The sequence below is a fragment of the Corvus kubaryi genome, unplaced genomic scaffold (genome assembly GCF_017639235.1).
Source record: "Corvus kubaryi isolate FWS band 111438036 unplaced genomic scaffold, C.kubaryi_AGA036_p1.0 37385, whole genome shotgun sequence".
Taxonomy (NCBI): Eukaryota; Metazoa; Chordata; class Aves; order Passeriformes; family Corvidae; genus Corvus; species Corvus kubaryi.
Genome location: NW_024581127.1, coordinates 29,289,763 through 29,304,212, shown reverse-complemented (window position 1 = coordinate 29,304,212; position 14,450 = coordinate 29,289,763). Strand labels below are relative to the sequence as shown.

Genomic DNA, 14,450 nt, shown 5'->3' with positions numbered 1-14,450 from the left:
GGCTTGGCTGGACAGGGATCCTCTCTTGGAAATAAGGCAAAAAAGGAAGGTGTATGCCCAGTGGAAACAAGGTCAGGTGACATGGGAAGAATACAGAAATGCTGCTTGCCACTGAAGGGAGAGAATTCATTAGGCCAAAGCTCAAGTGGAGGTGAAGCTGCCAGAAATGTGGGGGCAATAAAAAAAGTTTTTTCAAACATATTAATGGCAAAAGGCAGTGTAGAAATAGTATCAACCCTTTACAGAATAAAGATGGTCACCTCATACACAGGGACACGGACAAGGCAGAGATGTTTAATACGTTCTTTGTCCCTGTTTCAACACAGCCGATGGACCAAGGGGATCTCAGTGCCCTGAGCTAGAAGATCATGACTGTGAGAAAGATCAACTCCCAGTTAACTCTGAAATTGTGTGGGATCTTGTTACAGTGGCTAAGTCCACTTCATACCCCCCAAGTTACCCTACAATACTGTGCCAGAAAGTTCTCCCTTTGTCTAGACTCTCCTGGTCACTGGTGCTCTCCCCCCTCCCATCCCTTTTCCCATTGGCCCCTGTTATGTCACTCAACCTTTCCTCTGCCCCCTAGCCCTCAGACTATTGGTTCTGGATGCTCTGCCCGCCTTTGGGAGTTTTCGGGATAAAACCAGCACAGGTGTTCAGTTCTGGGTTCTTTTTGCCTCTGTTTCCTTCGGGTGTGTTGCCAGTAAACACCTCAGAATTGCACGCAGAGAACCCCTCTCGCCTCTCTGTCTCCGGTTCGTGCACAGACTGTGTGTGTGAGCGGCTGTTCGCGACCACCTGCAAAGGTGAGGTTATGTGCACGTGTGGGTGCTGGCACAGTGCTGCCTCAGCGTCTCCACGAGGGACCCTGTGGAAAGAACGTGGCATCGATCCACCGAAGCCCTCATTCAATAGGATCTTGTGCTCCAGCTGGATCCCTACAAATCTATGGGGCCAGATGAGATTCAGCTGAGAATTCTCATCAAAATTCTCATCAGCCAGCTGGCTGATGCCATTCCAAAGCCTCTCTTTATGATTTTTGAGCAGTCTTGGGAATCCAGAGAGGTCCCAGCTGACTGGAAGCTGTTGAACATTGTCCTGATTTTCAACAAGGGCAAGAAGGAGGACCCCACAGACTACAGGCCTGTCAGTCTCACTTCAGTACCTAGTAAAGTAATGGAGAAGATTATTCTGAGAGGTATTGAAAATCACCTGAAAGAAAGTGCAGTCATTGGTCTCAGCCAGCACAGCTTCATGAGGGGAAAGTTCTGTTTATCAAATCTCATTTCCTTTTATGACAAGGTAACCCACCTAGTTGGTCTGGGGAAGCCAGTGGATGTAATCTCTTTGGGTTTCAATAAAGCTTTTGACACTATCTCTCACACAATTCTTCCAAAAAAAAATGTCCAGCTTTCACCTGAATAACTGTGATACATGACTGGTGAGCAACTGACTCATGAGTGGGGCACCAAGGGGTATATGGAATGGGGTGACGTCAGGCTGGTGATTGGTCACTAGTGGGGTTCCACAGGGCTCCATCCTTGGCCCAGTTCTTTTCAGCATCTTCATTAATGACCTGGACACAAAACTCAAAGGAAGTTTGCTGATGCTACTAAATCAGCACAGCATCTCCAGCCAGGCAAGGGAGGGGATTGTCCTGCTCTGCTCTGTGCTGGGACAGCCTCATCTCAAGAACTTTGTGCAGTTTTGGGTATCACAATATAATAAAAAAAGACATTAAGCTTTTAGAGACCATTCAAAGGATTACAAGGATGGTGAAGAGTCTGAAGGAGAAGCTGTATGACGAGCAGCTGAGGTCACTTGGTCTGTTCCACCTGGAGAAGAGGAGACTGAGGGGAGACCTCACTGCAGTTGCAGCTCCCTGTGAGGGGAAGTGGAGGGGCGGTCACTGATCTCTTCACTCTCATCACCCGTGACAGGACCCAAGGGAGTGGGTCCTGAAGTTGTGTCAGGGAAGGTTAATGTTTAAATGTCAACAAAAGGTTTTTCACCCAGAGAGTGGTTGGACACTGGAACAGGCTCCCCAGGGAAGTGGTCACAGCACCAAGCCTGACAGATTTCAAGAAGGCTTTGGACAATGCTCTCAAGCATGTTGTGGGATTCTTGGGGTGTCAGGGACACAAGTTGGACTTAATGATCTTGAAGGATCCCTTCCAACTCAACGTATTCTATGATTCTGTTCTTTGATTCACTGTGCCTATGTACTGGTTTCTGTGGTCTTCAAAATGGCCCAAAAACTCTGCAATTTTCAGAGTTTTCTCAGCAATAATTTGTAACACTGTGGGGCCCCCAAGACATGTTGAGTCAGATGAAAGAGGACTCAGCAGGCAGAGATGGATGATAAACAGAACTAGCACTTGTAAGAGATGGGTGAGAATTTTCAGCCCTCAAACAGCACTAAAATAGCACAACCTGAGTCCATTTCTCAAGTGTTGCTTTGGCTACAGTATAACTTAAACATCTGACTTAAACATGATAGCCAAAACCAAAGCAGTATGTTGAAAATGAAATTCATTAAACATTAAAAAGACAAAATATTTTAACTTCCCAGAAACAGATTCAGTTCGACCGATTTTCCATGTCCAACATATGTTCCCATTAGAAAATATATGACCAGGGAACAATTTTCAAACCACAGTAGATACAACAGCTGCTACCAGATTAATAGAAACAGCTGCACATTATGTAAAATAATTTACATTTTGCTACCCTTTAAAGAGGCATTAGGAATTGACCTCAGAATCACAATGGGGTTTTCTAAGAAAGAATGTAAGAAAATAATTAAAGGCAGCAGGTGCATCCCTTTCTACTCTTCTGATGATTCAAAAACATCATAAACATTGACTAAATATTGAGTTAATAATGCTTGCTGTTCTTTTTGCTACAGGATAGCTTATAGAGCATATGAGTGAATCTGGCCCAGTGTTTTACTTAAAAAGAGATTGTAGCAGTAGGTAGACCAAATATTTACATCTTCTAAGGGGAAAAATGTACTTTTCTGACAAACTGAAATAGTGATAACACTAACTAACTAACTGTGTATGTACAGATCTCAGGCCTTAAATGGCTTTTGACAAACACTGTCACAAAAGATGGTGAAAGATCTGCCAGCCACTAGCAGAGTCTTCCAGGAATTCCAACTAGTTTCAATATGGAGCAAATAGTTGATTTCAGCCCATTCTCCTCACTGATGGCATTTAGGAGAACACTTCTCCCCTGGTCATTACAATAAATATACACAAAGCTGCCACCTGTTGTATATTGCTGAATACCTTTTTCCATAAATAAATTGACTGTAATATAGTGCAGGATGGAAATTCTGTCCTGCACAGATCCATTTGCTTACATGAGGAAAATAAACTAGATTTCTATCTACACACTCCCCTATGTCCTGGATTTGGGTTCTGCACCCCACTAGATTGTACTAAGGAGGGAAAGAAAAAGAAAGAAAACACATGAAGTACAACCTCAGTCTTTCAACTAAATCCTTGCAAAGTGGAGATTCCATAGTAGGCATTTAACATATGGAGGATACAGCCTGGGCTATACTGACCTACATGCATATACAGATAAACACAGACATAAAGCAGCATGAATGAATCCATAAATGTAATGCCATTAGGTCCTCCCACCTGAGCATCACATAAAGGACAGGGATAAAATTTTGTCCAGTTGGGAATTGAAATCAACGTTTTTAGAAGTTTCTGCTCAGCTGCCCTAATCTATGACTGCTCAAAGCTAATATTCCCTGAAGATCTGCCATGGGAATTGCAGTAAATGGGTTCAGGCTTAACCACTCCATATGTCACATAATAATGCATTATACTACCACTTGCCATTCCCTTAACAAACTCTGCTTTGTTTCTCACTTAGTTTCAACCATCTGATGGCTGCACTGGGGATGAGTAGGAAGTGCTCCAGGAAGTGATGAATCTGTCTCAGTTCACATGAATAAGCATTTCAGTGAATGCCATAAAATGGACATTTCATTGGCATATTCTCTGCTGCAAACATCACTGAGAGACCTCAGCCTTTAACTGTAAGCAAATTGAACATAAATGTTTTGCTAGCACATAAGTGGTGCCTTCTGTCTTTCTCTTTCATTTTTAATAGCAAAGACCTTAATAAGGACAAGCGCAGCGTTGCGGTGGGAGTACAGAGACACCCAGCACAACCAAATGCCAGTAGGATCCCACAGAACAACATGGTGCCAGCTGGATTTTCCACTTTCTGATCTGGAGGTTTCACTCTCACTTCTCTCTGAAGAGTGCAAAGAGTTTCTAAAATTTGAATGCAGCTCCAGTCTAAGATGATAAGATTTGCATCATGTCTCAAGCTTGCTTACATCCAAATGGCTAAAAGTGTCTCCTTATCATTTACAGGATCAGTATTAACAGGGATTAGGGTTAGTAGAGCAAGTCCTTGACTGAATTTCCTGAGAAACCAGTGGAGGAAGTCAGAGGGGTAAATGCTTTTACCCCTCACTCTTTGCACTGTCTACACTGAAATCAGTCATCCTAAAGAAGATGGAAATTGCCAGAGCACCTTTTAGCTGTGTTTGTCTACTGAAATACATGCATGGTTCTTCTCTCTGCAGAGCAGGAACACAACCATAGGGGGATTTTCACCCCAGGGAGGTTTGGTTCCCTCTTTTTAGAACAGATAAATACTTTGGTTGTAGTCAATGGCAAACTAGTAATGCCTTGGTTCCCCAGGTGCAGTTCAGTGCTCTGTCCACCAGCTAAGCCTTTCCACACTCCTTAGTGTACCAGTAAAACCAGATTTCAGTATTCCTAGAGAGGTGCAAGTCAGATTTACCTCAAAGGAACCCTTAAAATTAATAATGTAGATGGGTGGGGTATGGTGTGGGTTGTCTCAAATCCTTCTTTAAAGTCTATTGTGGGGAGGGGACATTTAGCACAAGTTAAAGATCTCTTACAATACTTGTAACAGAGGAAATGGGGCACAGACTTCCAGGTAACAAACACCATCTGCACTAGTTTCTGTCCCTGCAGCTAAATACATCTGTGACTTATTCAGGACTTCATCATCAGACTGACTGCAACCATACATGGTCGTGGCCAGCACCTGGAAGCACTGCTGAGGGCCTGGAGAATGCACGTTCTTAAATAGCTCAGTGATGGAAGGAGCATTACCATTTCCCAGCAATTAATGCCCTAACCATGTTAACAAGGGAGAAATCAGGAAACTTTAACCTTACAGCAGGTCTTTAAGAAAACAACCCAGACAGGAATGCAGAGTGGTCAAAGCATTCATATTCCCTCAAGTCCTAAAAACCTGAAGCCACAGGAGAAGAGAAATAAAGGAAAATGTGCATTAAAAAGAATCATCAGTAGATATGACCCTTTTTACAGTTGAGTTGCACCAGCATACTGAGTTCCCTTCCAATCTTATTTTCTGCAAGCCTTTTAAAAAAAAGATATTTCACATTTTATTTTTGGACAGGCAACATTTTTTCTGTGGAACTCTCAGTTGCAAGTGTTTTATCTTTTCATTTCAATCTGATGGTGCTGGGATTTAGCGCTTGTGCCTTTCACCACCACCATGATTTGTTGCAAAATTTTTAATACATCATGGAATTTCATCTCAATTTTGCAGACAATTGTAATATGCAGAAACAGTGGTAAAGGAAATAATTTCACTTCCTAGTCTTCATCACAGGACTTGTGATGAGGTCACTGAGGTTACACCTCCAAACCTCTCATAGGGTTTGGATCATTATCTGCAGGCCTCCAGCATCACACTATATCTTCTGTGCCTTTTTCCTATGACTTTCTCTTGCAATTGATTCCAAAAGAGAAAAATACATGAAATAAGAGCAGGAAAGTTCTGATAGAGAATAAACAAGTAATATGAACTTAATTTAGGTGGGCCATTAATTCTGAATTAAATTGGTCTATGTGCTATTACTACCAGCAGAGAGAAGCTGGGACTGACCTTTCACTGCCTTCTAAGAGATGAAATCCGCAGTTTTTGCAAGATAGCAACAGACAGTACAGCATGGATGCAATTCTTTTTGGTTTCACCAGTTTATGTCTGGAAACCTTAGACCACACATCAGGCCAGTGCTGTTCTTTGTTACAGCTAGTCCATATTCAGAATCATCTTCACAAGAAAATATACTTCTAGGAGGCAACAGAGGAAACAGGTTGCTAAAAAAACCCCAAAATGCTGACTTAATCCTGCTGTGTAGTGAAGAAACTCATAATCAAGTTGCTTTCTTCTTTGTGAGATACTACTGAGATTGAAATATTAATAGGATTTTAAAGACAGTAAAACATAAATGCTAAATCACTTCTGATCTCTTACCTTTTCATATATGCCACAGAAATGTTAATCAACAAATATTATTATGCCATTAATCATCCTGACTATGACTGGCTGGAGAAGGACAATGTATTTGCGTATTTCCATGGAACATAGTTCACAACTTGTAGACTCAAAAAGCATCTCTCCAGGCTGCATATGATTATTGTCATCACCGTAATCACAGTGATACCATCAGCTCATTAACAGGGAGTGTGTTCCCACCTTAATTGCCTTGGCTCTGCTGATAAGCCCATCTTGCTGAGCACTTCCAATGAGCAGATCTACTTTCTGAAGCTGAGGGCGCTGCAGGGCCTTAGCCAAAGATTCCTGGAGGTAAATTCCATCCATCACTGGACCCCAGTACTGGAATGGGCCACTTATAGCTAGCAGCTATGTTGGCAAAAAAAAAAAAAAAGCAAGAATTGTGCAGTTAATTTAGCTTACCCTTTCAATACTATTTTATTTATGCTTAGTTCAACTGATCTGATACCCTTCAAGTGAACAAGTTACCAAGTACTATAAATGCAAACTCATCATTGGCAGGAAACAATGATTTTGCTGACAATCTCAGTGGGTGAAATGAGCTGAAGAGGCCAAGAGAAATGATGGTCTTATAGTCATAAAAATGTTATTTTAAACGAGGGATTGACTCTGTGCTGGTCCTCATCAGAAAATTTATTGCCAGTGGGTGTTTTAATTTGTGAGTAAAGGATCCATCTCTAGAATTATTTATACTGCAGCTTTCACAAGCCTCCCACTTCAAATACAGAACACTGACATCCCACCCTGCTTAGTTTTCTGCATAAATTCTGTTAGTAAAGCTACAGACATTTGTCTCTCCTCTAGGGTAACACCCAGGGGCAGACAAGAGGCAACTGAAGGAACACAAAAAACTATATTTAGATTTATTTTAGAAGACATGATAAAAGAAGTGTAAAAGGAATTTAGTCTAAAGCAGAATCAAACTGTGAGTATTCATAGCTCAGAGCTGGATGTCATGGACAACAACTTCTCTCCACCAAAAATAGTCCAGTTCCTCTTTCACAAGGATTCAGAGTAAATTATTTTTTTAAGCTTTCTCACAGCTTTGTATGAATGGAAACTTTTTGATCTCTTGCCAATGGCATATGTTTTGCTATGTTGTACCTTAGTCTGTGCATCATTGAGGACACGAGCAGGCAACTGGCGAAGGCAGGCTACAATTTCCTCACTTGTGGATGAAGGGCATCCCACATCTTCAGCCAGGGCTGCTGCTTGGGTCTGTGCTCTCCTTGTAGTAATTATGGATGATGGAGAAAAAGCTGAGCCTCCCTAGAAAAAAAAAAACGCACAGTATCAGTCAACATAGGTTGTCAGAACACTTGGTCCCCTGGTGAAAAAAGATGAGAAGCAAAATCTGTCCAGCTGCAGAAGGTAAAACACTGGCTTTTAAATCAAAATAAGCAAGTTCTAAAGATCAAAGCAAAGGTGTGAAGGGCTGGTTTGGCTGTTTCCAGCTCTGCCATGGTTATTGTGGAAAAGCTCTGAGATGTGTCTACATTATGTCCCTAACCAAACCAAAAATCTTTCTGAAAACTTTGCTGGAAGGAGAAGCACTGAGACAGAAGCAGATATAAAGAAGGTGCTGTGAGACACATGAGGGAATGGAGAGCCCATCTTATAAGAGGAGACCAAGCAGAGTTTTATCATAGCTCTGATAAGCAAGGACTGAGAGCAGGCATGATGTCCATAAAGAAGAGCTATTTCTACCTTGGGACAATGCTGGTTCAAGGACAAATGAGCACTAGGTATTCACACTGAGTGTAAATTACTTTTGGCTAGAAACTGAAGATAGCTAACACAAGGAGCAGTGAGAGTTTGGAAGTGCTATGAATGGAGGAAGGAGGAACAAAAGATTAAAAGAAACTGCAGAAGATCAACCAGAGCATGAAGATCAAAACCAGAGCACAGGCTACAGTCAAGTCTCTACCCCAGACTCTTCACATTTTTCCTATAGCTATGCCAACATAGAAAATGTTCTTAACAAGAAAGGATGGCACAACATTTTTGAGTAAACAAGAAAACTACCTGTTGAAAATGCAGATAAATTAGCTTAAATCTGATAAGATCTGACCTAGAACAGAAAGGCTGGAATAGCTCTGACATGGTTCAAATGACTAATTTCCAAACATTTGCATCAGTGTACTGTAACAGCTGCTAAGATTAGCTTCTGTCCTCTAAAAACCCCACACCCTAGATGCATGACATGAAAGATCCTGATCTATTGAACTGATTAACTTCTTACTGAATTTGCTCAAAGCATAACTACAAGTCTGCAAAAGCAAGTTAAAAAGAAACAGAAAACAACAGCAAATCCTTAAATTGAAATTGTCTCAAACCTCTGAGCCCGCGGAACTCTGTGCAGCCCTGGCCAGCACCCAGGACATTTTTTATATTTCAAAAAAGCAGAGCCATTGATACTAATAGGATACCATTGCTCACAACTGGAGAAATTGGTTTCCAAAAAATAGTGAGAAAGAGGTTATTGTTTGGGCATAGAGACAGTCTTTTTAGTTCACTGCATGTCAAATTTCCAGTGCTACCTTCCTGAAAGGTTTCTCTTACTTTTTAACGGATCTGGAAAATAAGCGCTGTTATTAGCTTAATGATTGAGATGCAGATGGTTGCAGATAAGCAAAGGAAAAGCCTATTTCTTTAATGTAGGCTATTAGAAGAGCCATCTTCAGTATTAAGACGGTGGAAGAACTAAAGAAGAAGAAATAAACACCACTTTGTCTTATTCCTCACTTCTGCACTCAGTTTAGATGAGAACTCGAGTGAGCAATGAGCTTTATCCTCTCATGGGATTTGCAGTGGCCTATTTTGTGTTTGTAAGGCACGATATTTGCCAGCTGCTGACTAGGTGCACTGACTCAGCTGGTCATGAGAGAGAAAGAAAAATATCTTTGATGAGAGTATCTTGTCTGTGGGTGGGTCCCCAGTGCACGGAATGAGAACCATGTATTTTAACCTGGCCTTTGGAAGAGCAGGTTTGTCAGAGCTATGATGAGGGAGACTGGAAAATGGATAACACAACACGTCAGCTTCCCTCAGAAGAGTAGTTTCCTTGCATTTCATTTGGAGTAAGGAATTATGAGCCCCCTCAATATAGCAGAGAATTTAAATCCAGGATTGCACAATATTTATCCACTAATCTGGCAAACATATTCTTCCACATAAGATCTGAACGTGACCAGCATGCTTTATCAAGTGTCCAGTAGCTCCAAGTGGCATTCATTTAAAACAAAACAAAATAAAATCATAAAAAATTAAAGGACTTCAGTTTCCACAACACCAAAAGTTTCACAAATTTTGAAAGTGTAAGTTTCTGTGGAAATTCTGAAGTTGCCCTATTAAAAGGCCAGGTTTGGTAGGGAAAGAATACTGAAATCAGATGATACATGGAATCCAAAAATTCACTGGGACCAAGAAAAACATCCTGGTGTGTGCTTGATTTTGAATACATCTCCTCCCAGAGACTTTAAAAGCTGTGCCAAGTTTCCCTGTCTCAGATATCTACAACCTGAAAGATTGCCCCGAGGTCATGTACTGAGTAAAACAGAGACTACAAAAGGTTCTGGATAGAAGTGTCCCACAAGTTCTCTACCATGGGGGCAGAAGTAAAAGCCTGGGCAGGCAAATCTTCATGTCACAGCATGGGATGCATATGGGCTAGTAGTAGATATGGTTGAAGCTCGACAAGTAAAAGAAAAACCCCAAACTTCTGCAAATACATTTCTGAGGGGAGTAGAGCTTGATGGAGCCTTACGCTGGCTGTGGATATTTTCTCTTCTTTCTGTGAGCAGTTACAACAGGTTTATGTGCTCTTTATTCTGTACATTTCTTCCATTTTCCATGTTAACAGCCACTTCCTCAGTTTGCTTTTTTTGGTAACACTCATACTCAGGAAGCAAGTCTGGTATTTGGGGTTTGAAAGAGACCAAATCTTTGGGGTTTGAAAGACATGTGGTATCTACAACTTTTAATCATGTTTAATTTTTACTAGGACTGGAAGCAGGTGATAGAGAAACACAAGGCATCATTCAAGCAGTATTTGAAAACAATACCATTATGCTTCCTTCCCAGGTGCTTCCAAAATATGTTTCAGACTTTAAAAACATGGCTTCTCTTAGGGAAGAAGTTATGCAAGCCAAATTGTACCAGTTCTCTGCTTTTCAAATTCACATCAAAATTCAGGGTCGTTGTTTCTTCATCATTGCCAAAAAACCCCCTCAGGAACAAATAAGTGAGAACAGAAGCTGGCATTGCCCTGAAATAATTTTCTTTCTTTTTTGAGCCTGCAGTTTTCACATTAAACAGAAATCTTCCCTAAACACTGAATCCACGTTAGAGGCTGGCTCAGGACACAGAGAATAACAGAGCTACACTGAGCATTTCCTTATTTTCCTATAAAAATATAATTTATTTGTGGGATCGGTCCCAGCAACCAGTAATAGAGGACTTGCGTGTTTTAAAAAATAGGACTATTTAGGCAGAAGCAGAAATAGTGGAGGGCCTGTTTATTTCCATTACATGATACCCATATTACCATCAACATGACAGAATCATGAATCAGAAAACCAAAAATAATGAGATCAGCTCAAGAATAACAAACACTGTGTTCTTTTTGCTAGTCCTCTGTTTTTTAATTCACCAGGAATTCTCCTGTACCTATGAACACAAGAACTAAAAAATTCACATTTAAAACTAACAAGTGAAATCTTCAGATATTCCTGCAGAGTTTTTTTTTAAAGCAAACCTCTAAAAAAATTACATTCACAATAAAATTAGTCATTAGCCACCTTGTCATCACTGGGAATTTCCTGTCTCAGCATCGTTTAGAAGGGATTTACAGGGAACTGAAGCCACACACACTTCTTGTTTTAGCTGTCCTCACAGATGGACCCACTGTCAACAGAGGAAGTTCCGATGACATTTTTGACAACAACCCAGTCGAAAGTGTTCAGTACTGAACTGCTAAGAAGAAGCAGTTGCAACTGTGTTACACAATCCACAGCAGCATTGTTACACTGCCCTCCGAAATTTGTATGAATAGGAGGAACTTTACAGTGTTGAGCAATACACCTGCTGCAACAAATGATGGCATTGAAAATGGGAAGCAAAGCCTTCAGTACTATTTAGTTCAGGGAGCAGGGGCATTGTTAGCATTTCTTAATTTCTCTTTTCAATATTAGAGGTTCAGCTACACAGTAGAAATTCAGGTACTAGGAAATGTAGCAGCTGACAATGGTGAGAAGCTGATGAATCAGTTTTATGTGACGGTGAAGTCTCACTTTGATATCAGGCTGTGACCAGCTGAACTGGGGCTGGTGCCTCTTGCAGACTTCTCTTTTGGGACATCATAGCTCAACAGATTTTCGTTGGTGCTATCCTGACCATCCCAATTCTTCCTCCACAAGCTCTTGCTGCTATTCTGATGAGATGATAAAGAAGAATATATGGACCTGTGCTTGGTTTGTGTGACCAAGTTTTGGTAGTGAGGGAGCCTAAATGAAGTAATTGTAGTGTTGGGAGGAAGAGTGAGAGTGGAAAATTACAGAGAGTCATAATAATAGTTTACTTCTCATTATTCTCCTCTGTTTAACTGGTAATAAATGAAACTAATTAAATTAAATTAAATTAAACTAACTTCCCTGTTTTGTCTATGATGGTAACCAGTGGGTGATCTCCCCCTGTACTTATCTTGACCCATGAGAATTTCATTATATTTTCCCTCCCCTGCCAGCTGAGGAGGGCAGTGACAGAGCAGGTTTAGTGGGCACCTGGTGCCCAGCCAGAGTGAACCCACCACAGTTCTATCACTGTACTCTGTACCTTTGTCTCACAACATATCTGGAAAAGACAATTGCCATATAAGCTGCAGTGCTGAATGTCTTTTGATTCCTCATTTAGTTTGGAAGCTCACTTCTGCAAAATTTTTCAAAAATTATTCAGAACATATCAAATGATTAGAAACTTCACTGGAACTAGGTTTTATCACCCACACTCTGCAAACCCAAACCCAGCTTCCTGTCCTCTTATCATGACTTCTTGTTCTTTTCCAAACTAACCTGAAAACTAAATTCTTGCTTGAGCCACATTGTCTCCTCAACACACACACTCCCTGTAAGTGAATGTAGTTTCTCTGAAGGCTGCCACCAAAGCAGGCTTTTTGTCTGCCCTGAACCATGCTACAGGCAACACAAACGGCAATTACAATAACACCACCCAAAAATGAGATCAAAAGACATCTAATGCAAACTGTCCTGAGAATTCTACTTTCCCAAAAGAACCAGCTGTACAGCAATATTTTATTTGTTAAAAATAGGCACTCTCCAGGCTCAGATGCACACAGTTCCCAGCCAGAAGTATCTGTCAGACCATCTGGTTTGACCTCTGGGACAGCCAGGGCTCTTCCATTTCCTGACTGCTGAGCTCAAGTGCTTCCTATCACTTAAAGCATGGCTTGTGTTTGACTAATGCCTGATCTTGCATGAAGCATTTAAGGTGGGCTCAGAGACATGGAGAAATGGACACCACAGCCTTCTCCTTGGCAGTTTGTGCGTAAAGATAATCACTTCATGGACAGACAACAGCACCTTATTTCTGTTTGAGGGTGATTTCAGTTTCAGTTAAAGATACTATTTAAATCCTGGTTTTTCTCCCTGCAAAAATAAGCAAGATGCAACTAAGTGACCACTGACTCACTTTTCTAGTAATCATAGGAGATTATTCTTTAACAGACTGGATTTAAAATATTTTCAGAAGTTGTTTTTAATTTGGAGCCTATTTGCTTCTTTCTTGCAGGGCTTTTTTCCAGTATCCTGCACTGTTTTTCCTTAGACATCCAATTCTGTATAGTGACAAGTGCTTACAAGACACCAGGGCTGCAGGGCTCTATGTGATGACATTAATGTCATTTGCCCAGGGTTTCATGAAGTCTGGCTTCAGGAGCCTGAAGAAGTAGAAAACTTTGGGACCAGCTTAGGGAGTCTCTGTCACAGCTAAGAAGACATTTGGCAGACACCTGGCAAACACCAGCACAGGGAGTGTAACAGGGAATTGGCAGATCAGTCCAGCAATGGAAAGGGAGACTGAGATACAAACGCTTTTCCCTCCATAATTGTCTACTAGACTGTAATTTCCATATAAGAATGGGGGGAAGGCAAGGGTTTTCTTTCTTATATCAAAAATAACATTTTGAAGAAGGAAGACTTCTTTTTTGTATATCAGCCTTTGCAAACCTGTCTTTGCTGACATCAGAGGCAGCCCTGCAGGGGCAATGTTCCTCTCACAAGTGACTCACAGAGTGCCTGTGTCAGGTTAGTGACTTGAATAACAGGATATGAATACTTCTAAGATGACATACAAAGCCCCACTTAATTCATATAAGCACTTTCTTACATTTAGATGTAAACACTACCTTATCAATTATCCTATTTAAAACTATTAGCTAAATGCACTGAAAGGGTAAACCAGCTCTCATCATTACACAAGAGCAGACAGCCACCAGCAGCAGGCAGAAATGACACACAAATGGAGAATTCTATTTACCTCCCTCCTCTGCAAACTCATCTGTTCCTCTACAAGCACGGTACAAACTATGTCTGCGATTTGCTGTGTTTCCAGCACATCACGCTCTATCAAGCAAGTCCAGCCTCTCCTTTAGTGTGACCAATCTCTCTTGCTGAGACTGAGACTTGGCCCATTCTCACATGCATCTTAGGATGTAACCTTACTTCTTGTAAAGGCACAAAGATCATCAGAGGCAGCCTAAGGCAGAGGGTGGTGAGAAGGATCAGGAAAAGTCTCTGCCTCTGCCTATTTGCACATGCAGACATCCCCTAACCCATGATATTTTAGTAATTCCAGAGACACTGTTCATCAGTTTGGTGAATGCCATTAAGGGACATGCATGTCACATCCTTGTGATTTGAAGAAAGCAAGAAGGTCCTAAACAATCAAAATATAACTGGCCTGGGTAACCATGGAGCTGTGCTATGGACTGATCAGCTTATCAAACTCCCTAGTGCTTTCCTGTCCCTTCAGACTGAGGACTG

General features: G+C 41.2%; 1 protein-coding gene across 1 annotated transcript in view; it reads right to left on the bottom strand.

Annotated features, from left to right (window-relative positions):
• Positions 1–14,450, bottom strand: part of TG (thyroglobulin) — a 149,626-nt gene that overhangs the window by 24,252 nt on the left and 110,924 nt on the right. Inside the window, exons 42-43 of the mRNA XM_042036167.1 lie at positions 7,498–7,662; positions 6,574–6,741 (exon numbers count right to left, since the gene is read on the bottom strand). Of these exons, the coding sequence (XP_041892101.1) occupies positions 6,574–6,741; positions 7,498–7,662 (333 nt within the window). The remainder of the gene's footprint in view (positions 1–6,573; positions 6,742–7,497; positions 7,663–14,450) is intronic.